Raw genomic sequence first — 11839 nt, forward strand, 5'->3', positions numbered from 1 at the left:
TTGTGTATTTATTATTGTTTAAGCTATCAGTTACATTAATTATGTAGGATATATGTACATATACATGAAGTGGGTAATGATTTTGTTTTATTCCAAGTATAGATATTCATTTAATTAACATCCTCGTATATATTTTTAACTTCTCATTATATATATACACACACACACACACACACACACAATGCAAGATAAAACTCAGTGTTCTTCGGAGCCCCCCATCAATGGAGTTAGTGGGTATCAAGCATCAAAACTTCCATGTAAGTATACTCTTCTCTTCGCCCCTCAAGTTTTGCTAGAAAACATTATTCTTTTATATTTTTCAGTTTGTATAAATATTTTTTGCAGATCACTGAAATACTGTTTGGCGTATTGGTGCTGGGATTCTTGAATTTACGAACGGTGCAATGTGGATCAGATAAAAATTTGCAGGGCATTGAATATTCGGCTTTGAGTTGCCGTAAACATACTGCTTCTTTGGTGGATTTCGGCGGTGTTCCTGATGGAAAAACCTCTAATACAAAAGCGTTTAAAGCTGCTATCGACAAACTCAGTACTTTGGCCGGAGATGGTGGAGCTCAGCTCGTTGTTCCTCCTGGAAAGTGGTTGACTGGTAGTTTTAATCTTACTAGTCACTTTACACTTTTCATCCAACAAGGTGCCACCCTTCTCGCATCTCAGGTGAACGAAAAAAAACCCTAATAACGTATAACTCGTCGCTTTACGAGTGTATTATAAATTATCAGCGATCAGTTTATAATATTTGATCTAATAGAATCGAAAAGTTAACTCTCGGTCAAAAAATTCGGACTCATCCTTTTTTTTATTTAATTATATTTATATATGTATTACAGGATGAATCAGGATGGCCTCTTCTTCCTGCGTTGCCCTCTTACGGTGACAAAAGTTCTCCAGGAAGATACAGTAGTCTCATTTATGGAACAAATCTTACAGACGTGATAATTACAGGTGATTATGATTTTCAAATTATGTTCTTATGATTTTCTTACTTGTTATACAGCATAACATCAGTTATAATAATTAACTTGGATTTATTTTTATACCCAATTATCCTCAGGTAACAATGGGACCATTGATGGGCAAGGCAAACCTTGGTGGGAAAAGTATAAAAAGGGTGAATTTAAAAACACCCGTCCATGTCTGATTGAGATCGTGTACTCTGATCATGTCCAGATTTCTAATGTAACTCTGATAGATTCACCTGCATGGAATGTGCATCCGGTTTACAGCAGGTACGTTTATAACAATGGTATTATATATACATGCGTGTGTGTGTGTGTGTGTATATATATATATATATATATATATATATATAGAGAGAGAGAGAGAGAGAGAGAGAGATTTATAAAAGTTGGGTTTGATCTAGTGTTGAAATTGCAGCAATATCCTAATCCAAGGAGTCACAATTCTTGCACCAATTGATTCTGAAAATACAGATGGGATTAATCCAGGTTTACATATACATATATATATATATATATTTCGACCGTAGCTTTATTTAAATTCTTGAACCAATTAGTTCTGGTTTTTATTTAAACTCTTAATTACTTACTAATCAATACAAATTTCTTGGTTTATCACCAGATTCTTGCACAAACACTAGAATTGAAGATTGCTTCGTAGTCTCAGCAGATGATTGCGTTGCCGTTAAGAGTGGTATTGATCAGTTTGGAATAAAATTTGGAATGCCAACCCAACAACTGATCATCAGAAGGCTCGCATGCATTTCGCCACGCAGTGCTGCAATCGCTCTTGGCAGCGAGATGTCTGGAGGAGTCAAAGATGTCAGAGCTGAAGACATCGTAGCAATCAACACAGAATCTGGTGTTAGAATTAAGACAGCCATTGGAAGAGGAGGCTACGTTAAGGACATATTTGTAAGGAGAATGACATTGAAGACCATGAAGTATGTGTTTTGGATGGCAGGCGACTATAAGTCACACCCGAGTCCTGGTTTTGATCCGCATGCTCTTCCTAAAATCGAAAACATAAACTACAACGATATAACGGCCGAAAATGTCACACTTTCGGCTAGCCTCGAGGGAATTCAACAAGATCCTTTTGCTGGAATATGTATTTCTAATGCGGAGATTGGCTTGAGCGAAAAAGCAAAGAAGTTGCAATGGGATTGCAGTGATGTGGCTGGAGTTACGAGCCGGGTTACGCCCAAAGCTTGCACTTTGCTGCCAGAAAAGGAACAACCTATGGATTGTCCTTTCCCAGATGATAAACTACCAATTGAGGATATTCCGCTGCAAAAATGTACAATATAGTGCATGCCAAAAGATGATCATCAAGAAAACTTTTGTAATATCTCAGAAGAAATAAACGAAATGAGTTTTCGGATTTAGTTCTCTTGTTATGCTTTTTGAAAATCGGATGATAAGGAATTATAGATCTTGTTACGATCCTTTAGTACGTGGGAATAAAAATCTGTCATCTAATAATATATTATATAGGAGTTAAATTGGTTCGATCCAACAATAATTATAAAAATTATAACTACGTTACGATATAGAAATAGTGATAATAACAAATTTCAACCAAACAGACTCCTTAAATATTGAATAGATTGGATCTTACAAACTATGGTGTCATTATAAGTCCTTGGAGGCCTGAGCTTCACCAGCAACCTTGATGAAGACATCCTCAAGAGTGGTGTCAGCCAAACCCCAAGCAAAAACTGTGAACCTGCCCTTTGCATTCTCAACAGCTTGGAATACATCCGCGATTTGGACCTCGTGTTTTGGCAGCTCGAACTTCTGGGTTCCCGATATATGGTATATCTTTTTAGCATTCGGAGAAAGGTGCTGCACCAATTGCTCCACTTCTTCATCGTGATTCTCAGAAGTTGTCATCGTAAGCACGTAAGTTCCTCCATATCTAGCCTTCAACTATCATAAACAGATGGTAAACATCATTCAACAGTCATCTATGTAATATTTAAAGCTGAGTTTACTACATGAAAATATTTTCTAATTTTCGTTTTCTAAATTATATATAGTTTGTACATAAATAAGTTAATTTCATAATTTAAAAGAAAGATATATAGTAAAAGTGATTTGAGTTTAGAAATTATTCTTCACAAAATAATTTTTATGTATTGGACTAAAAAACACACCATATACATATTGTCATATAGATTAAAACACGCATAAACATAATATTTGAGAAACGAAAACTAATGTGCTTTGAGGTACCAAATTGAGACTTTAGTTTTGAGAACATAAATGAAAGGAGGAGGAAAGAAGGCACATAGCTACGTCTGATTTACATTTATCCTATTCAGATTACCATATTAGAGTTACCTCTTTTGCATTTCCTATGCACTGCAAGCTTCCATCAACAAAAATTCCTAATCGATCACACAGGACCTCTGCCTCTTCCATGGAATGAGCTGAGAAACATTTAAAACAACCTTTCTCAGCAAAACAATAGGTGAACATATCCTGTCATAATGAGATATGTTTGTTGGCTTAACAAACACAGTTTGGTGAATATCATATAAGCCTATGAAACAGGTATATGAAGGGCTACTTCCTTATTTCTTTTGAAAGCTCTAAGAGGAGGAGGATGAAGAGCAAATTATGTAAATTCAGAACTTATGGAAAGAGAAAAAATTAGAAAGGGAGATTACTAGTCAGAATAATTGCACGGTCTTGCTTTGCACGCTTAACAACGTCCCATAATTTATTCCGAGAGGCTGGATCCAGTCCAGTACTGGGTTCATCCATATAAACAACCTTGACAATTTCAAGAGTATTATACCATAACAGCATTAATGAGAGAAAACTACCATAAAGGTATGAATCAGAAAATTTAGTTGAAGATAGATGAGGACATACTCTAGGATTCCCAATCAGAGAAATGGCCACACTAAGCCTCCTCTTCATACCTCCACTATATTTCCCAGCTTGTTTGTCAGCAACGCCTCCATGATGCAGATTGACACTCTGGAGAGAGTCTTCCACTGCCTGAAATCAGAGGTACAGGTATTGGCAATAGAAAGGAAACAGAGACCACCTTCTACGTATTTTATAATAAAAAGTACCAATTAAACTTTTAATTGTATTCTTCAGTTTTTATCTTAAACCACATTCTCTATTTCTATGAAAATGCTTGCATTCAATTCTTGATTTACATAACAGATCCGTTATTCGTTGTAGTAAATGCAGAACTTTTGAGATTCTAAATCCGCCATAAAAAATGAGAGCTTACTTGCTTCAATGCAGAACCTTTGAGATTCTTAAGTCTGCCATAAAATAGTAAATGCTCCCTTCCCGTCAGGGTTTCCCAAAGAAGGCTGAAAGTAAGCAATCAGTGGGAAGAAAAGATGAGAACTGTTGCAATTTTGCATAGGATGAAAGAAAAGACCCACTTTTCTTGCCACAAAAGTGATTAATAGCATACTCATGCTGTGGGCAGACACCCATGCTGGTATATATTCCATCCATATCTGTTCGAATGTCCAAGCCCTGAACAACTGCTGTCCCAGATGTTGGCTTTGTGAGTCCAATCATCTGTCAGAGACATAATGACTAAATTTGCTGAGAATATGCAAGACAAATAAAGTTTACCACTGTAAAGCAAAAACTCTCAGGCAACTTTGAAGTACGTTATGTGGAGGAAAAACTATAAGAAACAACAAAGGAGAGGAAAACTTGAAAACAATAACAATAAACATCACCCATGATGGCACCAGCAATATGCCTATTCTGTGAGTAACATCCTACCAGGAAATTCTGTCTCACCCTTCTTAGTTATTTCTTAGATATGAGATACCCAGAAAAGTTCTTTCAAGATCCCGATGGACATTTCTTTTATCTCACATAAAAGGCAGCGAAACATGGAGTCTACAAAAGTGGCTTACAGAAATCTAGGTTTACTAATTACAGATATTGAACGGCATTTACACTTACCATACTAATAAAAGATGTCTTGCCTGCGCCATTAGGACCCAGCATACCAAAGCATTCCCCTTGCAGCAAAGCAAGAGATAGACCTTTTACAGCAAAGTTTGCAGGGTTTCCATCCCTCCCTGGATACACTTTCTTGAGGTTGTCACATATGATAGCATGGCTTGTGCTTGATTCAACTAGCAGCTGTTCAACCTTTTCTCTCTGGAAATAAAATAAATTATAAAAAATGAGTTGTCAGATAACAGGATATAACTAAAACAATTTAATAATAGAATAGGAATAAGTAACCCCAAAACGATACAGAACTTGGACTGCTATACTACTACAGTGAGGAGAGAATAAGCAAGCATTGATCGTCTTCAACAAGAGAATTTGAAGAGAAGAGAAAAGAAAAATACATATCAAGAATTTCATAGGCGTGCAAACTCAAGCATACCCATACAAAATATGAGAACATGTGCCGCACATTTAAGTTTTACTAGATTGACAAATTTTGTTTAGTAAACCAGCTTTCTTGCAATCCAGTAGGTGGTCTTTGACATGTTTGGAAAGCTTAACCCTGAATAGAAGCAAAAAGTAAAGAGAAACAAACAGAGTTACCTCCTGATTGACATCTGGTTTCTCCATCTGAACTAACACTTTAGACTCCTGCCTTTGAAGGGTAGGCTTTTCAGAAGAGGAAGAAGGTTTCTTCCGGAGTTTTTGCAAGAAAAATAAAGGACTTTTGCTACTTCCTGAAGATGCAATTTTATCTACATAATATGCAAAAATAAGAATCACCAGCCACTCAACTATCATGATAACTAGGACTTCTTTCATCCCACTTTCACTAAGATCTCTCCACTGCATCCCATAAGTCCCACTAGAGAACCCCCTGCTGGCATATTGCGAAAACTCATATAGTCCACGGAATAGAGAGAAGCCAGGATATAACTCAAATCCAATAATCCAACCCCCTACAACAAAAGAAAATTGTCTCAATTTCAAGAGTTTTAAGAAGAATAAATCCAAATGAAATACAGAAGATAGACAACCAACAACATAATGGTATCCATGAAAAGAGCTACTGCCCATACTTGCACATTTTTTAGCAAAGTTGCAGGACATAAATTACAGAACGCAACAGCAACACAGAGCATACAATAGACTACCGTTCAATATTGTAACCAAAAACAAAATAAATAAATGTATTGAACCTTCATCTCGAAAGAGGTCCACAACCCCCCAAAATTTCTTTTTTTCTATTTTTTAAACTTTCAATTTTATCAAAAAGTTTCTTGCGATAACCTCCAGATACAAGGATCCTACTTGTTCAAGGCATGCAATGGTTAAAATGGTTCTTCCACACAAAACAGAAAGAAGATGAATCAATCTAATACTCATCCAATTTCTTAAAATCCGGTTGATTTATGTTCAAAATACTTTATGAGACACCAAGACAAACATAGATGGCACCTAAAATCAAGAGATTTCTGAAAGTTACTAAATCTTCTTTTTTAATAGATAATAAAATTTGGATTCTATATTACCAAAAAAGAGATCTAAGACAGAAGCTTGCTACAAGAAGTTTCAAACCCTTTCAAGTGCTCGCTAGGCCGTGCAGTTGAAACAAGCAAATAAATTTTATTCTTAGGCCTTGTGAATCAGAAAGTAAATTCTTTTCTGCAGTTTCTCAAACTTACTCGGGAATAATGGATCTTCAAGAAAGGATTGGAAAAGGAAGACACCCAGAAGACCAGTTCCAAAAACAAATATGTAAGCCACAACTGCAATGATGTACATTTGACCACATGAAAAAGTCAGTTACAATTAAGAAAGAAGCAAGCATTCTATTCACTAACTACTATAAAGTTACAAAATCATACCTGTAGCAGTCTTCACATTTGAAAACATTGAGGCAACCAGAAAAGCCAGGGCAATTTGCAGGTTTATGTAGATAAAATAGAACATGAATTGGATACCATAGTCATTGAGGCTGAAGAAGTACAAACCTGTCAGGAAGCAAACCAGCTACAGTTAACTTATACTAAAAAAAGAACTGAAACATGTCGAAGGCCTGCATTAATTACCTATGGATATGCCAAATATCACGAAACATAGCATGTAGAGTAGAGATATAGTAAGGAAATAGGTGTATGTAATCATCCAATATGGACCATCACCCAGCCCATGCATTTTCATCATGATTCTCAGTTTCTGTTGTTTCTCATATAGCAAGGATGTCAAAATCACCTACATCAGAAAGCAAAATTTAAGGAAACATGGACATAAATCAACAAGGTTACATCAAATAGCCATGGGATGATAGGTTGTACAAGATAGCTATAAGAATCACCAAGATGAAGTCAATCTCAGCAACTCAGGGAAGTATATGTATCATATGAGGAAAAAGGAGCTATTGTTAATTATTCATCATGGTCACAACCAGAGTATTCATAGTTCAGATGAGTAGAACAAAAGTAGATATACATTTAAGAAATTCCTCAAGGAAAAATTGTAAACTTAAGAGACTATTGAGAGAATGACACGTCAAGATTAAGAACATTTTCATGATAAATAACTTGACAAGGAAATGAAATCAAGAGTTACATTGAAAATGAGAACCAGCAGCTATACTTACAGGGAATAGCTGTAGAATAACCCATATATAGAAAAGTGGACCAATCACGGATGCAATATCCAGTCTGAGTTTAGTTTCTGCTTTGGGCATTTGTTTGACAAACTCAAACAGTATTCTAGCTCCAGGCCCTTGCAAAAACTGGAGGTACGCATTGGATGCCTATGATTATAAAAATAAAAAAGGTCAGCATTCAGATAGATATAAGAGAAAAAAAAAAGCACATTAATGATGCAAACAGGAAAACAGTTGGTCTGAAATAACAAGGAATATTCAACCAAATTCAGAATACATACCAAATTCACAGAACGGGGGACTCGCACCAATTCAGAATGTTCTCTCACTGCTTTCTTCGTAGAGGTTGAATTATACCATATACTCAAATTAAAATTAAATATATTTGAGTTTAAGAAATCATAAGCTGTAAAAAAATTCAAATAGCCAGAATCATCATCTAGTTAATGAACATATTGATAAATAAGATCAAGAGACCAACCTGCAACAATCCCGTTAGTCTTTCCCTCTGAATTGCCTTTGTAATAACCCCTGTATAGCTCATTGTTCACGTCAGTGGAAGTATTGCGCCATAAGTATAGACCTTGAACACATTCAACCTCTGAAAGACATAATAAAGGTTCCTTAAGCAACAATCCTTGTAAGCAATTTAAAGCCCAAAAAAAATTCTTCTTTCCGCCATATTGTGTTTCCTAGTTTTTTCTTTTTTTGTTATGTTAACTGAAAATAACAATGTGGTTGAGTTACAAACTAAACTTATTATGTTAATTATTTTGCTTTATCGACTTAATATCAGGGTCAAGATGAAAATAGGGAACAATGTGGTTGAGTTACCAACTAAACTTATCATGTTAGTCATATTTTGCTTTACCGACTTAATTTCAGGGTCAAGATGAAAATAGGGAGCCTTCTGTATGCATTTGCATGCGTGCAGATTCAACATATATGCTTTTACTTGCTCAGATGCGTGCAAGCATACATGCGCCTCTTTTTCATAATATTGATGTCCATTATTGTTCTTCATTCTGAATATCTTTATCATGGAGAACAATTGATTCGTCCTCATCCATTTTACAACAGGTGAACCTCACATTTAGCAGTTACATGGAATGAAGAATTTTATGAGAAAATCACCAACATAAGGGGCCAAAACTGTGTACCTTTTTGCAGATCAAGTTCTTGAATATGAATTGAATATGTAGAGTTTGGGATGCATTGCCGTTCAATGCTGTAGATGGGAAGTTTTGAATCAAAAGCAGTGTCAAGGAAATACGAATCTGGGGTCTCTGTTGCCGTACCCTTAAACATTTTATGAAACCGACTATAAGTAAAGCTATAAAGGGAAGAATAACCACAACCATGAGAATGAAAGCTAAAAAAGAGAACCATAAGCAAGTGAAAATTAAAGAACTCCAAGAGAAAAGGAAAAACGAACATACCAGGACATAGTTGGCTAAACTACCAGTATCATCGGAAAGGTTGAGAAGGAAAGAATTAGAGAACATATTCCCAGCAAGAGCTGTCAAGTACGAAGATTAATGTCAAACCAGCACATGGACGTTGATATTAAAATCCTCATGGGAAGAAGGATAGATACTTGAAGCAAAAAGCTTCGAACATAAGAAGCTAGCGAGAAATATACCTTCTCCGAGAGACCGATTATTCCCAGTCAAAAATACAGTTGCGGGACAGGTTCCTGCTCTCCTGCATGATTCATTTGGCAAGTCTGGGGATGGAATGAAACTGGTTCTCACTGCACGTTGTTCAGGAGGTGGTATTTGTAATAACGGAGGCCACTCTAGAGGACTACGAATAGGACAAAAATTTTCTTGCTGCAAAGACTGCAACGCACAGGTTCTCTCACATTCACCAGCTTCCTTCTTGTTATCACAAGTACATTGGCAGTTGCTTGCATCGTTTATTACGGTCTCAAAAAGTACTTGCACGGTAACAAGTAAAAGGCAGAGGACGATAGGGATACAGATGAGCCTAATGTTGACGCAGATATTTCGTTTCTGAAGGAAAATTGTATGTCATCAGGGACATCAATTTGATAAAACTTAAAATAACCACATTGGCAATCAAATTATTTTCATTAGAACGACCATATTCAAAGATATCAATTCAAGGGGAAATAGACATTCATTCCCAAAAATTATCATTAGATAATGCGTTCAATTAGTTTCCATACATGAGAAAACACTAAAACAAATTCAAAAAGTTAACAAAACACTCAAGCAGGTCCCAGAAGGCAGCAAATCAAGGACTGAACCATATATGACCATCAAACTAAAGTTCGTCCATAGCAAAGCATCAATCCGGATATAACTCAGTCAATCAGAAGACAGTAATAGAACACAAATAATGACCAATTAACCATCTAGTGACTTGGGAGGTTCACACGTCTGTGCGGGATTTATCCACTGCAATCCTGAAAGGTAGTTCCCGGAAAAACAGTGAGAGGCAAAAAGTAGAAATCGTGAATATACAAAAAGCCGATGTCTCAGGTTATAAAAATATTATCTTAATAAAGCATTACAGGTTTCCGCAGTGGGCAATTGATGTCGAAGACGACAAAAGGGACTTTTAGAAGGCGACTGGGCTGGGTCTGTTTTTTAGTCAGTAGCCACTCTCGCTTTTGTTTTTTCTTTCATGGTGCTTACGTAATACAGTCAAATGTCCACGGAATTTCAACATTTTTTCACCAATTATTACGTAATACAGCCAAAGATATAATAATCTTTCGTCGATAAGTTTTTTAAAAAAATCTTGAAATCACCAGTTTGTCGATAAGTTTCTGCACATACGTTTCAGTCCTAGACCAGAAAAATGCAGACGAATAGTCATAGTTTGTCATACACAGTAAGAAAACATACAATATTTAGCCATTAATTCATCCGAATATAGAAACAGTCATAGACGAGGGAGAAATCCTTCCATTTTCTCATAAACAAAGAATCCATATGAGAGCGCTTATATATACATACACAGACATATATAAAGAGAGAGAATGAGAGAGATGAGCAAGAGGGAGAGAAGGACCTGAAACGTTAAGTTCTTTCTAAGCAAAGCGTTTGCCTGAGCACCGAAACTGGTAGGTCGAGGACGTGAAAAATGCGACGGATCAGCCATTGAAGGCCAAAAGAACTTCCTAATAAACTTTAAACTATGAAGAGTTGCAATTCAAAAGAACTTATCGGGCGCCAAACAATCGAGCGAAGCTCTTGTGCTTTCCAATGTGGAATGAAGTCTCTACTCTGTCAACGGTGACTCGTCACTGTTTATATCTCTTCTTTTCCATTTAATAGCTACGTGTTTCAGTCCTTTGGAAAAAGAAATTACGTGTTCATCAGCTTAAAACCTATTCCGCCATTTTCGCTCCCAAAAATCACGAGTTGCTCTGAATGATCGTCTTTTTTCCTTTCATCGCCCACGCGCTTTCAGTCTCTGGAAACCTGACGGACGACGGTTACACTTCTAATTGTAATTCCCGAACTACCCCTAATTTACAGACGATTTACCATTGAATCCCATAAATAAATCCGTACGCAAATAATTTACTACTGACTACAATAAATAAAATAATCCAATCAAATATAATTCTACAAATTAATTATTTTAAAATTTTTATAAAATTATTTTGATGATTTAAATTATTTTAAAATATTTAATTTAATATATTTTAGTCAATACAGATATTAATTTCCAAGTATTATAATTTTAGTATTTTAAAATAAAAATTTATAATAAACATAATCTTATTAATAATAAATTAATCTTGTATTTACAAGAATTTAAATTAATATATTAATAAATTAATAATAATAATATTCGATTTTTTTATTATTATTAATTTATTTTTTTAAATATCAAACTTAATATAATCATTTTATGAAATTTCATTTTTCATTATATCTTCACATTTTTCTCTAATTTTTTGGGCTGTAAATAATATCTTAGCCCGGAAGGAAAGCTTAAAAAGGATAAGAGTTTTTAATTGTAGAAAATATGTGTCATGTAATTGTTAATTAATCTTAATCCAACGTAATTAAATGTTAATTAATATTATTGATTTTGTTTTCTTTAATTACACCCGGTTATCAGATTGCTTGTTATTCTTTTGCATTTTTAGCCACACGGTTTCACACTTTATCCTTAAATTAAATTTCTCTTCCTTAATTTCCTCGAAAAACAAATATTATTCCTTAATTCTTTTCCTTTTTCGGCTATTAATTAATTACCACACCTCAAATTGAAAAACGCCGTTTAC

The 11839-nt window shown here is 35.2% G+C and overlaps 2 protein-coding genes across 4 annotated transcripts; one reads left to right on the plus strand and one right to left on the minus strand.

Moving 5' to 3' along the window:
• Positions 1-196: 196 nt before the first annotated feature.
• Positions 197-2378, plus strand: LOC110810284 (putative polygalacturonase). Its single transcript, XM_022036394.2, has 6 exons — positions 197-257; positions 346-678; positions 852-966; positions 1076-1250; positions 1399-1469; positions 1603-2378. The coding sequence occupies exons 1-6, from the start codon at positions 222-224 to the stop codon at positions 2289-2291; spliced, it is 1419 nt and encodes a 472-aa protein (XP_021892086.1). The 5' UTR covers positions 197-221; the 3' UTR covers positions 2292-2378.
• A 60-nt stretch (positions 2379-2438) lies between these two features.
• On the minus strand, positions 2439-11021 carry LOC110810285 (ABC transporter A family member 8-like). Of its 3 annotated transcripts, XM_088210636.1 has the most exons (19): positions 10109-10350; positions 9947-10000; positions 9212-9584; positions 9009-9088; positions 8730-8868; positions 8051-8170; positions 7851-7975; positions 7558-7716; positions 7007-7169; positions 6803-6928; positions 6620-6703; positions 5538-5893; positions 4938-5138; positions 4429-4538; positions 4237-4321; positions 3864-3992; positions 3656-3761; positions 3327-3415; positions 2439-2912 (listed from the first exon to the last, which is right to left on the minus strand). In XM_088210636.1, exons 2-19 carry the CDS (start codon positions 9947-9949, stop codon positions 2616-2618), a joined length of 2745 nt encoding a protein of 914 aa, XP_088066762.1. In that variant the 5' UTR covers positions 9950-10000; positions 10109-10350; the 3' UTR covers positions 2439-2615. The 3 variants fall into 3 exon arrangements, with proteins under 3 accessions (XP_088066762.1, XP_088066760.1, XP_088066761.1); XM_088210634.1 differs by lacking the exons at positions 9947-10000; positions 10109-10350 and adding an exon at positions 10612-11021; XM_088210635.1 differs by lacking the exon at positions 10109-10350 and having other exon boundaries at positions 9947-10069.
• Between the last annotated feature and the right edge of the window lie 818 nt (positions 11022-11839).

The sequence above is a fragment of the Carica papaya genome, chromosome 9 (assembly GCF_054855325.1).
Source record: "Carica papaya isolate Zhongbai chromosome 9, ASM5485532v1, whole genome shotgun sequence".
Classification (NCBI taxonomy): domain Eukaryota; kingdom Viridiplantae; phylum Streptophyta; class Magnoliopsida; order Brassicales; family Caricaceae; genus Carica; species Carica papaya.

Coding starts and splice junctions, on each gene's coding strand:
- LOC110810285 (XM_088210634.1), bottom strand. CDS start 10,701: ATGGCTGATCCGTCGCATTTTTCACGTCCTCGACCTACCAGTTTCGGT. Junction 6,929..7,006: donor GATATTTGGCATATCCATAG/GTAATTAATGCA, acceptor GCTTCCTGACAG/GTTTGTACTTCTTCAGCCTC. Junction 4,539..4,937: donor AGACATCTTTTATTAGTATG/GTAAGTGTAAAT, acceptor TGTCTCTGACAG/ATGATTGGACTCACAAAGCC.
- LOC110810284 (XM_022036394.2), top strand. CDS start 222: ATGGAGTTAGTGGGTATCAAGCATCAAAACTTCCAT. Junction 679..851: donor CCACCCTTCTCGCATCTCAG/GTGAACGAAAAA, acceptor TATGTATTACAG/GATGAATCAGGATGGCCTCT. Junction 1,470..1,602: donor TACAGATGGGATTAATCCAG/GTTTACATATAC, acceptor GTTTATCACCAG/ATTCTTGCACAAACACTAGA.